The sequence below is a fragment of the Bos indicus x Bos taurus genome, chromosome 1, assembly GCF_003369695.1.
Source record: "Bos indicus x Bos taurus breed Angus x Brahman F1 hybrid chromosome 1, Bos_hybrid_MaternalHap_v2.0, whole genome shotgun sequence".
NCBI classification, from domain to species: domain Eukaryota; kingdom Metazoa; phylum Chordata; class Mammalia; order Artiodactyla; family Bovidae; genus Bos; species Bos indicus x Bos taurus.
This window is the reverse complement of record NC_040076.1, coordinates 29,138,333-29,151,011: the sequence shown is the minus strand read 5'-3', so window position 1 is coordinate 29,151,011 and position 12,679 is coordinate 29,138,333. Positions and strand designations below refer to the sequence as shown.

At 37.6% G+C, this 12,679-nt stretch overlaps 1 protein-coding gene across 1 annotated transcript in view; it reads left to right on the top strand.

The window, feature by feature from the left end:
* GBE1 (1,4-alpha-glucan branching enzyme 1) overlaps positions 1 to 12,679 on the top strand; it is a 321,456-nt gene that overhangs the window by 54,774 nt on the left and 254,003 nt on the right. The window contains exon 2 of the mRNA XM_027551221.1: positions 11,458 to 11,627. Coding sequence (XP_027407022.1) covers positions 11,458 to 11,627 — 170 coding nt within the window. The remainder of the gene's footprint in view (positions 1 to 11,457; positions 11,628 to 12,679) is intronic.

The following is a 12,679-nucleotide window of genomic DNA, read 5'->3' as shown; positions in this document are numbered from 1 at the left end:
GGTCATTTGGCATTTGAAGCAAATTGGAAAGGTGAAAAAACTCGATAAGTGGATTGCCTCATGAACTGAGGCAATCAAAAAAAATCATCATTTTTAAGTGTTGTCTTCTCTTATTCTGTGCAACAACAGTGAATCATTCCTCAGTTGGATTGTGACATGCAACAAAAAGTGGATTTTATATGACAACTGGTGATGACCAGCTCAGTGGCTGGACTGAGAAGCACTAAAATGTGTTAGATGCTCAGTCATGTCCAGTTCTTTGTAACTCCATGGACTTCAGTCTACCAGGCTCCTCTGTCCATGGAATTCTCCAGGCAAGAATACTGGATGGGTTGCCATTCCCTTCTTCAGGGGATCTTCTGAACCGGGGATCAAATGCAGGTCTCCTGCATTGCAGGCAGATTCTTTATCATCTAAGCATTTTGCAAAGCCAAACTTGCACCAAAAAAAGACCATGGTCACTTTTTGGTGGTCTGCTGCCAGTCTAATCCACTACAGTTTTCTGAATCCTGGTGAAACCATTGCATCTGAGAAGTATGCTCAGCAAATGGATGAGATGCACCAAAAACTGCAATACCTTCAGCCAGCTTTATTCGACAGAAAGGGCCCAGTTCTTTTCTGTGACAACAACCAACCACACATCACACAACCAATGCTTTATAAGTTGAAAGAATTGGGTTACAAAGTTTTGTCTCATCTACCATATTCACCTAACCTCTCACCAACTGACTACCACTTCTTCAAACATCTCGACAACTTTTTGCAGGGAAATCATTTCCAAAACCCAGGAGGCAGAAAATGCTTTCCAAGAATTTGTCAAATCCTGAATCACATACTTTTATGCTATAGGAGTAAGCAAACTTATTTTTTGTTGGAAAAAATGTGTTGATTGGAATGATTCCTATTTTAATTAATAAAGATGTGTTTGAGCCTAGTTATAAAGATTTAAAATTCACAGTCTGAAACCCAGTCACTTTTGCACCAACCTAATAGTATCTGGCTTCTTTTAGGAGCTCCTTGCAAGCCACACTTTCACAGGGCCAGTCAAATGAGTGTACAAAGCCTGGACCAAAGTGGAACTGAGGGAACACATGTTGTTGTTGTTCAGTCACTAAGTCATGTCTGATTCTTTGGGACCCCATTAACTGCAGCACACCAGGCTTCCTGTCCTTCACTATCTCCTGGAGTTTGCTCACAGTCATATCCATTGTGCTATCCAACCATATCACCATCATATCCATCATATCCATGCTATCCAACCATATCACCCTCTGACGCCCCCTTCTCCTCCTGCCTTCAGTCTTTCCCAGCATCAGGGTCTTTTCCAATGAATCAACTTTTCACATCAGGTGACCAAAGTATTGCAGCTTCAGCTACAGCATCAGTCCTTCCAGTCCAACCCAGTCCTACAGGGTTGATTTCCTTAAAATTAACTGGTTTGATCTCCTTGCTGTCCAAGGGACTCTCAAGAGTCTTCTTCAGCACCACAATTCAGAAGCATTAATTCTACGGCACTCAGCTGCCTTCTTTTTTAAAAAAATTAATTTATTCATTTTCATTTCAAGGATAATGGCTTTACAGCATGGTGTTGGTTTCTACCAAACATCACCATGAATCAGCCATAGGTTTGCCCTTGTTCTTTCCCGCCTGGACATCCCTCCCACTTCTGTCCCCATCCCACCTCTCTAAGTTGTTACCTAGGCCCGTTTGGATTCCCTGAGTCATAGAGAAAATTCCCATTTTATTTTACATTTGGTAATATATGTTTCCATGTTACCCTCTCCATACACCCCACCCTTTCCTTCCTGCCCACCCAGTCTTGTCCATAAATCTGTTCTCTATGTCTGTGTCTCCAGTGCTGCTCTGTAAATAGGTTTATCAGTACCATCTTTCTAGAATCTATATATATGCATATATGGAATATTATAGTATATGATATGATATTTGTTTTTCTCTTTCTAACTTACTTCACTCTGTATAATTGGCTCTATGTTTCTCCACCTCATTACGACAGACTCAAATGAATTCTTTTTTATGGCTGAGTAATAATCCGTTGTGTGTGTGTGTGTGTGTGTGTGTGTGTGTGTGTGTGTGTATATATCTCACAGCTTCTTTATCTGTTCATCTGTTGATGGACATCTAGGTTGCTTCCATGTCCTGGCTATTGTAAATAGAGCTGCATAGAACATTGTCATACATGTGCCTTTTTCAATTTTGGTTACTTTATGAAGGATATATGCCTCATAGTAAATGAGTCTTGTACAGTTATGATGGATTATATCTTTCTTATATTTGAAGAGGCTATTGATTTTCTATGCTGCTCTCAAATCCAACAGTCTTATTGTTCTAACAGTGTGCTTATTCATCATGTTTTGTGAAAGGTGTTATACTAAGCTTTTTAGGTATATTATCTCATTTCATTATCATTTGGTTCTTATTAAATGTGTTCTGTTATTCTTATTTAGATAGAGATGTTGAGTCTTAGTTATAGCTGGTAGGAGGTAGGATTGGAATTCAAGGTCAGATGCTATTGTTCAGTCACTCAGTCATGTCCAACTCTTTGCAACCCCATGGACTGCAGCATGCCAGGCTTCATTGTCCATTACCATCTCCCAGAGCTTGCTCAAACTCAAGTCCATTGAGTTGGCGATACCATCCAACCATCTTGTCCTCTGTCATCCCCTTTTCCTCCTGCCTTCAGTCTTTCCCAGCTCCAGGGTCTTTTCTAATGAGTTGACTTTTCCTATCAGGTGGCCAAAGGGTTGGAGCTTCAGCATCAGCATCAGTCCATCCAATGAATATTCAGGACTGATTTCCTTTAGGATTGACTGGTTTGATTTCCTTGCAGTCCAAGGGACTCTCAAGAGTCTTCTCCAACACCACAGTTCAAAAGCATCAATTCCTTGGTGCTCACTCAGCTTTCTTTATGGTCCAACTCTCACATCCATACATGACTACAGGAAAAACCATAGCTTTGACTATACGGACTTTTTTTGGCAAATTCAGATGTAATAATCCTAATTTTAAATCTAAATTTAACTATCCTATCACCTTCCCTAACCACAGTCTGGGAAGTAGTAGGTACTCATTAAATATTTATTTGCTAAGTACTTAATATGTGCTAGTATTTTAAATGACTAGGTCAATGGCAACCCACTCCAGTACTCTTGCCTGGAAAATCCCATGGATGGAGGAGCCTGGTAGGCTACAGTCCATGGGGTCGCCAAGAGTCGGACAGGACTGAACGACTTCACTTTCACTTTTCACTTTCATGCATTGGAGAAGGAAATGGCAACCCACTCCAGTATTCTTGCCTGGAGAATCCCAGGGGCGGGGGAGCCTGGTGAGCTGCTGTCTATGGGGTCGCACAGAGTCGGACACAACTGAAGCGACTTAGCAGCAGCAGCAGCAGCAGCAGGTATATCTGTGTGCGAAACAGATAATTTTTCCTGTCTTTGTGGTATTTATTGCCTAGCTGCTTCTATCTTCTGAATATAAATCTTCATCTTACAGAATGCTTTCTCAGTCCTTGGTTTTCTCTCTACCATTTCCCACACTTAACAAAGAATGTCTTGAAGGCATGGGCTTTTTCTTTCATCTCTGTTCTCAGTGACTCGCATAGCATTGGGTGTATAGTAGATGCTTAGTAATATTTGTGGAATAAATGGATGAGTTTACCCCTTCTCATTTGTCACTTTTATTTAAATGGTCCCATTTTTACTGTTTCCTGATAGATTAAGATTGGAGTGTATGCTAAATTACAGATTGGAAGTGTCACTAAAATTTTAGGTGAAATTTTGAAAATTTATACATTTATTTATTGATTAGTACATATAAACATTTAAATATAAGGAAAGCATTCAAAAATAAGAAACCATGTCTACTATACTGTCACTTTTAAAATTATTTTCATTGACCAGTATAACAAGAGAGTTCACAGACTCTGGTATTTTAATGTTCAGTCTGTTTAATAAAGACTTTGTTAATATTATTCTGACTACTAAAATTCATCCTTCAAACTGCTCCCTTTAAAGACTGTCTCTGATAGTATCAGTTATCTCCTCTTTAAAGTCTTAAAGGTTTTTATTTTTCATTTAATTTATTATATAACTGAAAGTCATCTTTTCCATCTTGATTTAACTCTACATTTCTACGCCTCCTCCTATCCAGCTACATAAAGCTAGTCCTCGTGCCCACAAAGACTGCCTTAATTTGTACACATGTAAAGCTCTTCTCTGTCTTGTCCCTTAATTGCTAAAGAATACTACGCATCCTTTAAGATATAGCACAAATGCCAGCCACTTTTTAGAGCCTTTTTAAATCTTGCCTTATCCCATTAGTTTTTCTATTGTTATATTTATTCTTCTGTTAGCATTTGCTTATCTCACCCCTTTCCTGTCCTGAGCTGAACAGTCTTCTCTTGGACTGATAAACTTATGAAAGAGAGGTTCTTCAATTATTGGCATACAATAAATATTTTTACCCTGTAATACATCTATGTCTGCTTTATTGACTATGCCAAAGCCTTTGACTGTGTGGATCACAATAACTATGGAAAATTCTGAAAGAGATGGGAATACCAGACCACCTGATCTGCCTCTTGAGAAACCTATATGCAGGTCAGGAAGCAACAGTCAGAACTGGACATGCAACAACAGACTGGTTCCAAATAGGAAAAGGTGTACGTCAAGGCTGTATATTGTCACCCTGCTTATTTAACTTATATGCAGAATACATCATGAGAAATGCTGGGCTGGAAGAAGCACAAGCTGGAATCAACATTCCCGGGAGAAATATCAATAACCTCAGATATGCAGATGACACCACCCTTATGGCAGACAGTGAAGAAGAACTAAAAAGCCTCTTGATGAAAGTGAAAGAGGAGAGTGAAAAGGTTGGCTTAAAGCTCAACATTCAGAAAACGAAGATCATGGCATCCGGTCCCATCACTTCATGGGAAATGGATGGGGAAACAGTGAAAACAGTGTCAGACTTTATTTTTTTGGGCTCCAAAATCACTGCAGATGGTGACTGCAGCCATGAAATTAAAAGACGCTTACTCCTTGGAAGGAAAGTTAGGACCAACCTAGATTACTTTGCCAACAAAGGTCTGTCTAGTCAAGGCTATGGTTTTTCCAGTGGTCATGTATGGATGTGAGAGTTGGACTGTGAAGAAAGCTGAGCGCCAAAGAATTGATGCTTTTGAACTGTGGTGTTGGAGAAGACTCTTGAGAGTCCCTTGGACTGCAAGGAGATCCAACCAGTCCATTCTAAAGGAGATCAGCCCTGGGCGTTCTTTGGAAAGAATGATGCTAAAGCTGAAACTCCAGTACTTTGGCCACCTCATGCGAAGAGTTGACTCATTGGAAAAGACCGTGATGCTGGTAGGGATTGGGGGCAGGAGGAGAAGGGGACGACAGAGGATGAGATGGCTGGATGGCATCACCGACTCGATACACATGAGTTTGAGTGAACTCCGGGATTGGTGATGGACAGGGAGGCTTGGCGTGCTGAGGTTCATGGAGTCGCAAAGAGTCGGACACAAATGACCGAATGAACTGAACTGAAATGAACTGAACTAAACTGAAATATGTTGTGGGTTTTTTTTTGTTATTGTTGTTGAATACTTATCCTTGATTGAGGGACAGAAATTATTCACTTTAAAGTCTCAAATGCCTACTTTTCACTTGACAGATTTAATATATAGAGAAGTCTATATATTTCAGGTACTTTGTGCTTGAAGAAGAAAATTTCTGCCAGTCACCTTGAAGTCTTTTGAAAGGGTGATTTAAAAAGCAATTTTTTTTTTTGTTCCAAAAAAACATTCAGTTCCCCTCTCCTTTAACCTTATTTCCCCCTTTTTTAGTTTATTAAAAATTCCTGTTGAGCTTTTACTTCTGTGCTTTTTCTTGCCTCTATTCCAAATCTCCTTTAGGAAACAGATGACTATATAAAATCTTGAAAAGAATTAAGCTAGCATGGAAGGAACTTCCCCCATGGGTTCATTGTGTTTCAGACCCACTCAGAAGCACTTGAGAAAGAATTCTACATCTTAGGTGTTTCCAGATAAGGTATGATCCATCTCCTCTGACATATCTCCAGTGTTCACAACCTTGCCTGAAATTAGAACTTCAGTATGGATCTAAGATGAAATGTCTTACAAAAGAGCAAAGGTTTTTAGCTGGTTTCTTTTTTTTTTTTTTTTCCAAACTAAGCATTAACTACTTCCTAAAGTAACTTTTTTTCCCCTAGGCTATCCAATTTACTTAGTTTTCTTCCAAACTTTTTATAATCTATACATTCAGATTAATCTGGAGTACCTAGTGTGTGTTATGTGTTAGTATGCCTATATTTATAACTTTTCATAGCAGGAAAATATAAATATTCTTAAATGCTTTGGAAATTTAAGGAGAAACAGTCCTTAATGTTTACTAATAATTAGCATGCATATTTAAATCTAAATAAGTGGTGTAATTTAAGATATTATAAATTAAAAAGTATAATACAGCAGTGCTTCTCACTGAGGTGGTGAAAAGCTACAGTTGAAAATTATTGAGCATATGCTGGTTACTGTGGGGATGACTCCTGGTGTCATTTCTTTGATTCCTTATAAACTATCAGATTTCCCCTACTTAACAGGGGAAGAAATTCAGGAAAAGGGAGGTTAAGTAATTTGTTCAAGGTTACATATACTATGTAACAGAGTTAGAATTTGAACCTACACTGTTTATTTCTAGAGCCTTATCAGATCCTCTTAATTATAAGATTAATAACTTTATGAATTAAAGTTATGGGGCTTTCTTTAAGAGGAAATGTGACTTTTAATTTGAGATTACGTCTCCTGATTTTTTAAAAATACCTTTTGTGATAAATAATACCTCATCTCTGTTGCTTATTACCTTCTTGACCTTGAGCAACTTTCATATTTATCTGTGCGTCTATTTCTTTCTTTCTGCAAAGAGGATTAAAAACATCAATGAAGATATTAAATCTTATAATATTTTTATATCTGTACAAAATGCTAGTTACAATACTAACTCATTTTATGTTCTTGGTTACCAAGAATTTGACCCAGTTTTTAAATATCCTATAAATTCATAGCAAAATATTAAGAGAGACGACTGTAGTAGGAGAGGGCACAGGCATGATGAGCTTGCTATATCCTCAGGCGTTTTCTTTTTTGAGCCACAGTGATTTCAAAGTGGAATGTGTATTTCTGTATCAGAAGCTTTAGGGCTGACCTTGAGGACGTCAAGATATTTAGTTAAAGTAATATCATGCTATAATCCTATTTCTGTTCAATTTTCAGTAAATGGCACATTTGTATATATCTTTTGAAATGTCTTAAGAAGGATTATTTTTTAAACTTTAAATAAATCTAAAATTGTGTTTTAAAGATATTATAACCACATTGACAATAAAATTATTGCCACATTTATTTGCCCTCCAAAAGTTGATAGCTTTTTAAAAAAAGAATCAGTAATTTTTCTTGTTTTATGATAATATATGTGTATGTATTTTTTTTTTACCCTAAGTCCAGATTTACTTATTTTTTCTCTTCTAGTTTTGTTACTTCTATCCAGATTTATTTTGTTGATTGTTTTATACCATTTGATCATTAAATGTTGTTATTTATGCATCTCATATGGATTAGAGTTTCCACGCATTGAGAGTTATAGCCGAATGGTATCTTTAAGAGGTAAAAATCATTTTCTCATAGAATTTAGAGTATGAGAGAGTTTGCATACAAATCTCTTATTAGAGCTATAGACTGAGGTTTTCTTCTGCTGCCTTTTCTTTTGCCTAGATCAGTATTTAAAGTATTTTGAAATAGTTGCTGATGTTAAATTAGGGAGGATTCATAGAAAAATCTGGAATATTTTTCATTCTTGAATAATTACTTGATGTGGCAAATCTTTCGTAACAATAGGCTAGAGCTTTTAAACAGATGCTGTCCATTTTCCCTGGGTTTTGTCCTCCCCATCTCAACTGAGCTCCTTTCTACTTGTTTTCCATACTCTGAAGCTAGCCTCATTGGTTACTCTTTTATCATCATGCTGTTCTTTGTGTTTCTTATGCGAGAGCAGTTCTTCATATTTATGCTACCTGCCTGGCTCCTGTCAGTAATTCAGTTTGCGTCCTCTGGAGTAAAGACTGCCAGTGATACTGGAGTTACATCATTTCATTAAAAGTTAATTTGTTTCAAGTAATAGAGTAAATATAATTTGCATTTTCATAAAACCATGGGGATGTGCACTCACAGGCGGGCATGTGTATTGTATGTGTTGGGTATATATAGACAATACAAAAGGGGGTCATATTTGAAATACTCCACTCACACCTACCATACCCATAGGCTTTGCACTCCACTGATCAGATTCTGTGCTGTACCTCTTCCTGTCTTTGAAGTAAATGTGAGAGCGTGGTGGGGCTAGGAACTTAAGCCCCCTGCTCGCCCCAGCCCACTGGAATCCAACCCCTGGTGCAGGGAAAGGGGCCCTGTGAAAATACCATCTACATTGCCATCTGTAGCTGTATGAATATTTCTTTATACAAAGAGATGTTTTGTGGAAAACTGCTTTGCAACTTCTTTCCCTAAGCCATCTATCTTGGGACATCTTTTCATATCAGTACATTTCATTCTACCTCATTCTTCATAATGAATCTCATGTAATTTGTTGTTTGTGTGTTCCACAGTTAATTTGACCAGCCTCTCTTGTTGAACAGGTAGGTGTTTTCTATGGTTTGGTATTTTAAATAATGCCATAATGATTACCTGTACATTACACTGTACATGTAGATGTTTTTACTTCCTTGTGTGATATATTCAAGGGGTAAATTTCTAGAAATGGAATTACTTGGTTGAAGACTGTGATTTAGAAATTTTCATAGCTAGCTAATGCCAAATAGTTATCTAATTTATATTTTGTTAAAGAGTATTTGGAAATGTCTTTTTCCTGCACCTGTACTCTGTCTGCACAGACTATCACATCTTACTGGTCTTTAAGTGGAAAATGGAACTTTGAAATCTAGGATTGAATTTGAGTGTCTTTTCAATGTGTTTTATGGCCATTTGTATTTCTTTTACTGTGAACTCCTGATTTTGTTTATTTTTAATTTAATATTTATAACTTTGACCTTTTGAAGTTATTTTTATTTTAGAGGTCCAATTTTTAAACTTAGATTCCAATATCTGAATAGGTAAGCCATTGCTTTCTTTCTCTTTCACATTTCTTTCTTGAAATGTGACTAGGGATCAAACTCATGTTCCCTGCATGGGCAGGCAGATTCCGATCCTCTATACCACCAGGGAAGTCCTCTTTGTCTTTTTTTCTAATCATATCAAGTTCCAATTGTTCATTTACCTAATTTGTTGTTGTTGTTGTTGTTGTTGCATGTACACTTAGTTCCTTGCCAATTCTAATTTATTATTTTTCTAATGATATATTTTGTTACTCTTTTTATTTCCTTGGGTCTGACGTTTCCTTTTACTTCTCATCCTATTATTCTATCATATTAATATAATCTCTCAGCTTTTATTATGATTGAATTAATTTTTATTTATGTTGAAGTACAGTGTGAAATGGGCTTCCCTGGTGGCTCAGTGGTAAAGAATCCGCCTGCAGGAGATGCAGATTCAATCCCTTGGTTGGGAAGATCCCCTGGAGAAGGAAATGGCAACCAACACCTGTATTCTTACCTGGGAAATTCCTTGGACAGAGGAGCCTGGCAAGCTACAGTCTGCTGCTAAGTCATTTCAGTCGTGTTCGACTCTGTGTGACCCCAGGCTCCCCTGTCCCTGGGATTCTCCAGGCAAGAACAATGGAGTGGATTGCCATTTCCTTCTCCAATGCATGAAAGGAAAAGTGAAGTTCACTTTCACTGAAGTTGCTCAGTCGTGTCCGACTCTTCGTGACCCCATGGACTGCAGCCCACCAGGTTCCTCCGTCCATGGGATTTGCCAGGCAAGAGTACTGGAGTGGGGTGCCATTGCCTTCTCCGAGCTACAGTCTGCTGCTGCTGCTAAGTCACTTCAGTCGTGTCTGACTCTGTGTGACCCCATAGACAGCAACCCACCAGGCTCCTCCGTCCCTGGGATTCTCCAGGCAAGAACACTGGAGTGGGTTGCCATTTCCTTCTCCAATGCATGAAAGTGAAAAGTTGAAAGGGAAGTTGTTCAGTCGTGTCCGACTTTTAGCGACCCCATGGACTGCAGCCTACTAGGCTCCTCTGTCCATGGGATTTGCCAGGCAAGAGTACTGGAGTGGGTGCCAACAGTCTATGGGGCGCAAAAGAGTCAGACCTGACTTAGCAACTAAGCAACAACAGGGTGAAACATTTGTGTAAAGATTAATTTTCTGTTCACCTCAGTTGAGGTGTTTTTCATTAGTTAGCTTCTGATATTTTGTGTATTTCTTTTATACCTCTATTTGGATTCATGACTATCTTTCTGGGACTTTTATTGATTACCCCTCAGGGTGTGGGGAAGCACAGGGAAGTTTATGGGCATTGGTCAATTCATTGCACAGTTCTGGAACTTTCACTTCTGACAGAGAATACCTGCCACATGCTTCACTTCTCTAGTTTTGCCAGTTTTGTTCTACTTTGCTTCTCCCCAGACTTGGGGTAATAAGTGCAAGTAATAATATATTTTTGGTGTACCAGTCCTAACTGTGGGCGCTGGAGGTCTGGGAGAGGGTCAAGAGCAGCCATGTATTATTCTTGATCCTGCTTGGAAAGGAATCTTTAGTTTCTTCTCATGGCCGCTGGCTTTCATAGTTTGAGGTGATGAATGTTCTTTCCATGGTTAGTTGCTGTAGGGCAAGACTAGGCAAACTATAACCCATAGGCCAAATTTGGCCCTGCCACCTGTTTTTGTAAATAAAGTGTTATTGGAACACAGCCACACCCATTCATTTACATATTGTCTGTGGCCAATTTCATGCTTCAGAGACACAGTTGAGTAATTGTGACAGAAACCAGATGGCTAGCAAAGACTAAAATATTTCCTATCTGCCCTTTAACAGGAAAAGTATGCAAGACCTGCTGTAGGGTAATTTTATTTTTATTGCTGGTTTTTAACTGTATTTTCTTTCAGTGTTTTAGAAGTTATAGATGTAGGAATGCTCCTTCATTATACTGTCTTGACATAGAAGTTGCTATAATGCTGATTTTAAAATATTCATGGAATAACGTAACTATCATGTTTTCTTTTATACCATAATGCTTGAAATTACAAAAAAAAGTTTGTTGGATTAGTTCAGTGTGTTTGATGTAAGAATGATATCTTACCAGGTAACTTCTAGCAATAAATGAAATTATTCACATCATTCCTCTTTAATGATATCTTTTTTTTTTTTTTTCCCTGAATGAGAGTAAAACAGATATTTAATTACAGCAGCTTTTCTGGAAGATTATTTGATTTTACAATTTCCTTTCTTTTGCACTTTTTCAAAGGTATAAGCGGTTTAACCAGACTTTGACCGACATTGGAGAGAATGAAGGTGGTATTGATAGGTTTTCCAGAGGTTATGAATCATTTGGCGTCCACAGATGCGCTGATGGTGGTTTATACTGCAAAGAATGGGCCCCAGGAGCTGAAGGAGTTTTTCTTACTGGAGACTTCAGTAAGTATTTTAGAACCATTAAAGTCAGTTGTAGCATTTCATTTATTTACTTAAAACATAGATGTTATATATTTAACTTTTATGAATATTATCGATTACAAATATTCTACTTTTCAGATAGAGCCCGTTGAGTTTCTTGAGTCTTTGCCTTTATGTGCTAAAAGTATTTCTGATTTGATGTGATACATGTATTTTTTAAAACTTTATATTCTATATAATCATGTACCAGAAATAACAGAGTTTGTGAGAAAAATTGTGTTAGGCAGAGTACTCCCAATTTATTCAACCTTGTTAGCAAGCTCTGACAAAACCAATACCAATTTAGGTAAAAATTTGGTTTAGGTTCAGTCTCTACTACCATTTGCTCCTGGTTATTTGGCATCATAGTTCTTGCATCCTCTAATCTTTTTTTGAGACCTCAGTAAATGTAAACATCTAAATTAGAGGGTTAACTTCTTCATCAGTCAATTCTTTGTTTTTTCCCTTTCCTTTCTTTTTTTAATAACAGTGGGACATATCTTCTCAGCCTTATTATCTGCACTGTTAATTTCACTAGACAATTAAGTGTAGTAGTTCTACAAGTCAGGCTTCTAGCTTACAGTTTAGTAGAAGCCTTGTAAGTACATAACTAATATATAATCTTCTCAGTTTTATTCTATAAGTATAAATAAATTACTGTAATAGTGACAGGGAAAGAAACTCAGTTTTGAAAAAGGAATAACTGGAAAACTAAGCCTTGGCAAAATGTTCATAATACAAGGAAAGGAAATATCAAATAATAATAATCCTCTAGCACCATGGTATAGTATGGTCTTTAAACTTTGATTTTCCTGGACTCAGAGGTCTATATGCTATCCTGTTGTGGAAAGATTAAAACTATAGGGACAGAAAACTGAATTGTCAGGGTTTGGGGGTAGGAGGCGTGAGTTGACAAGTTGATAAGAAACAGGGGACATTTTTTGGGGTAATGGAAACATTTTATGTTGTGATTGTGTTGGTTTCGTGATTGTATACATTTGCCAGAATTTATAGAAGTAAACGTATAAAAGGGT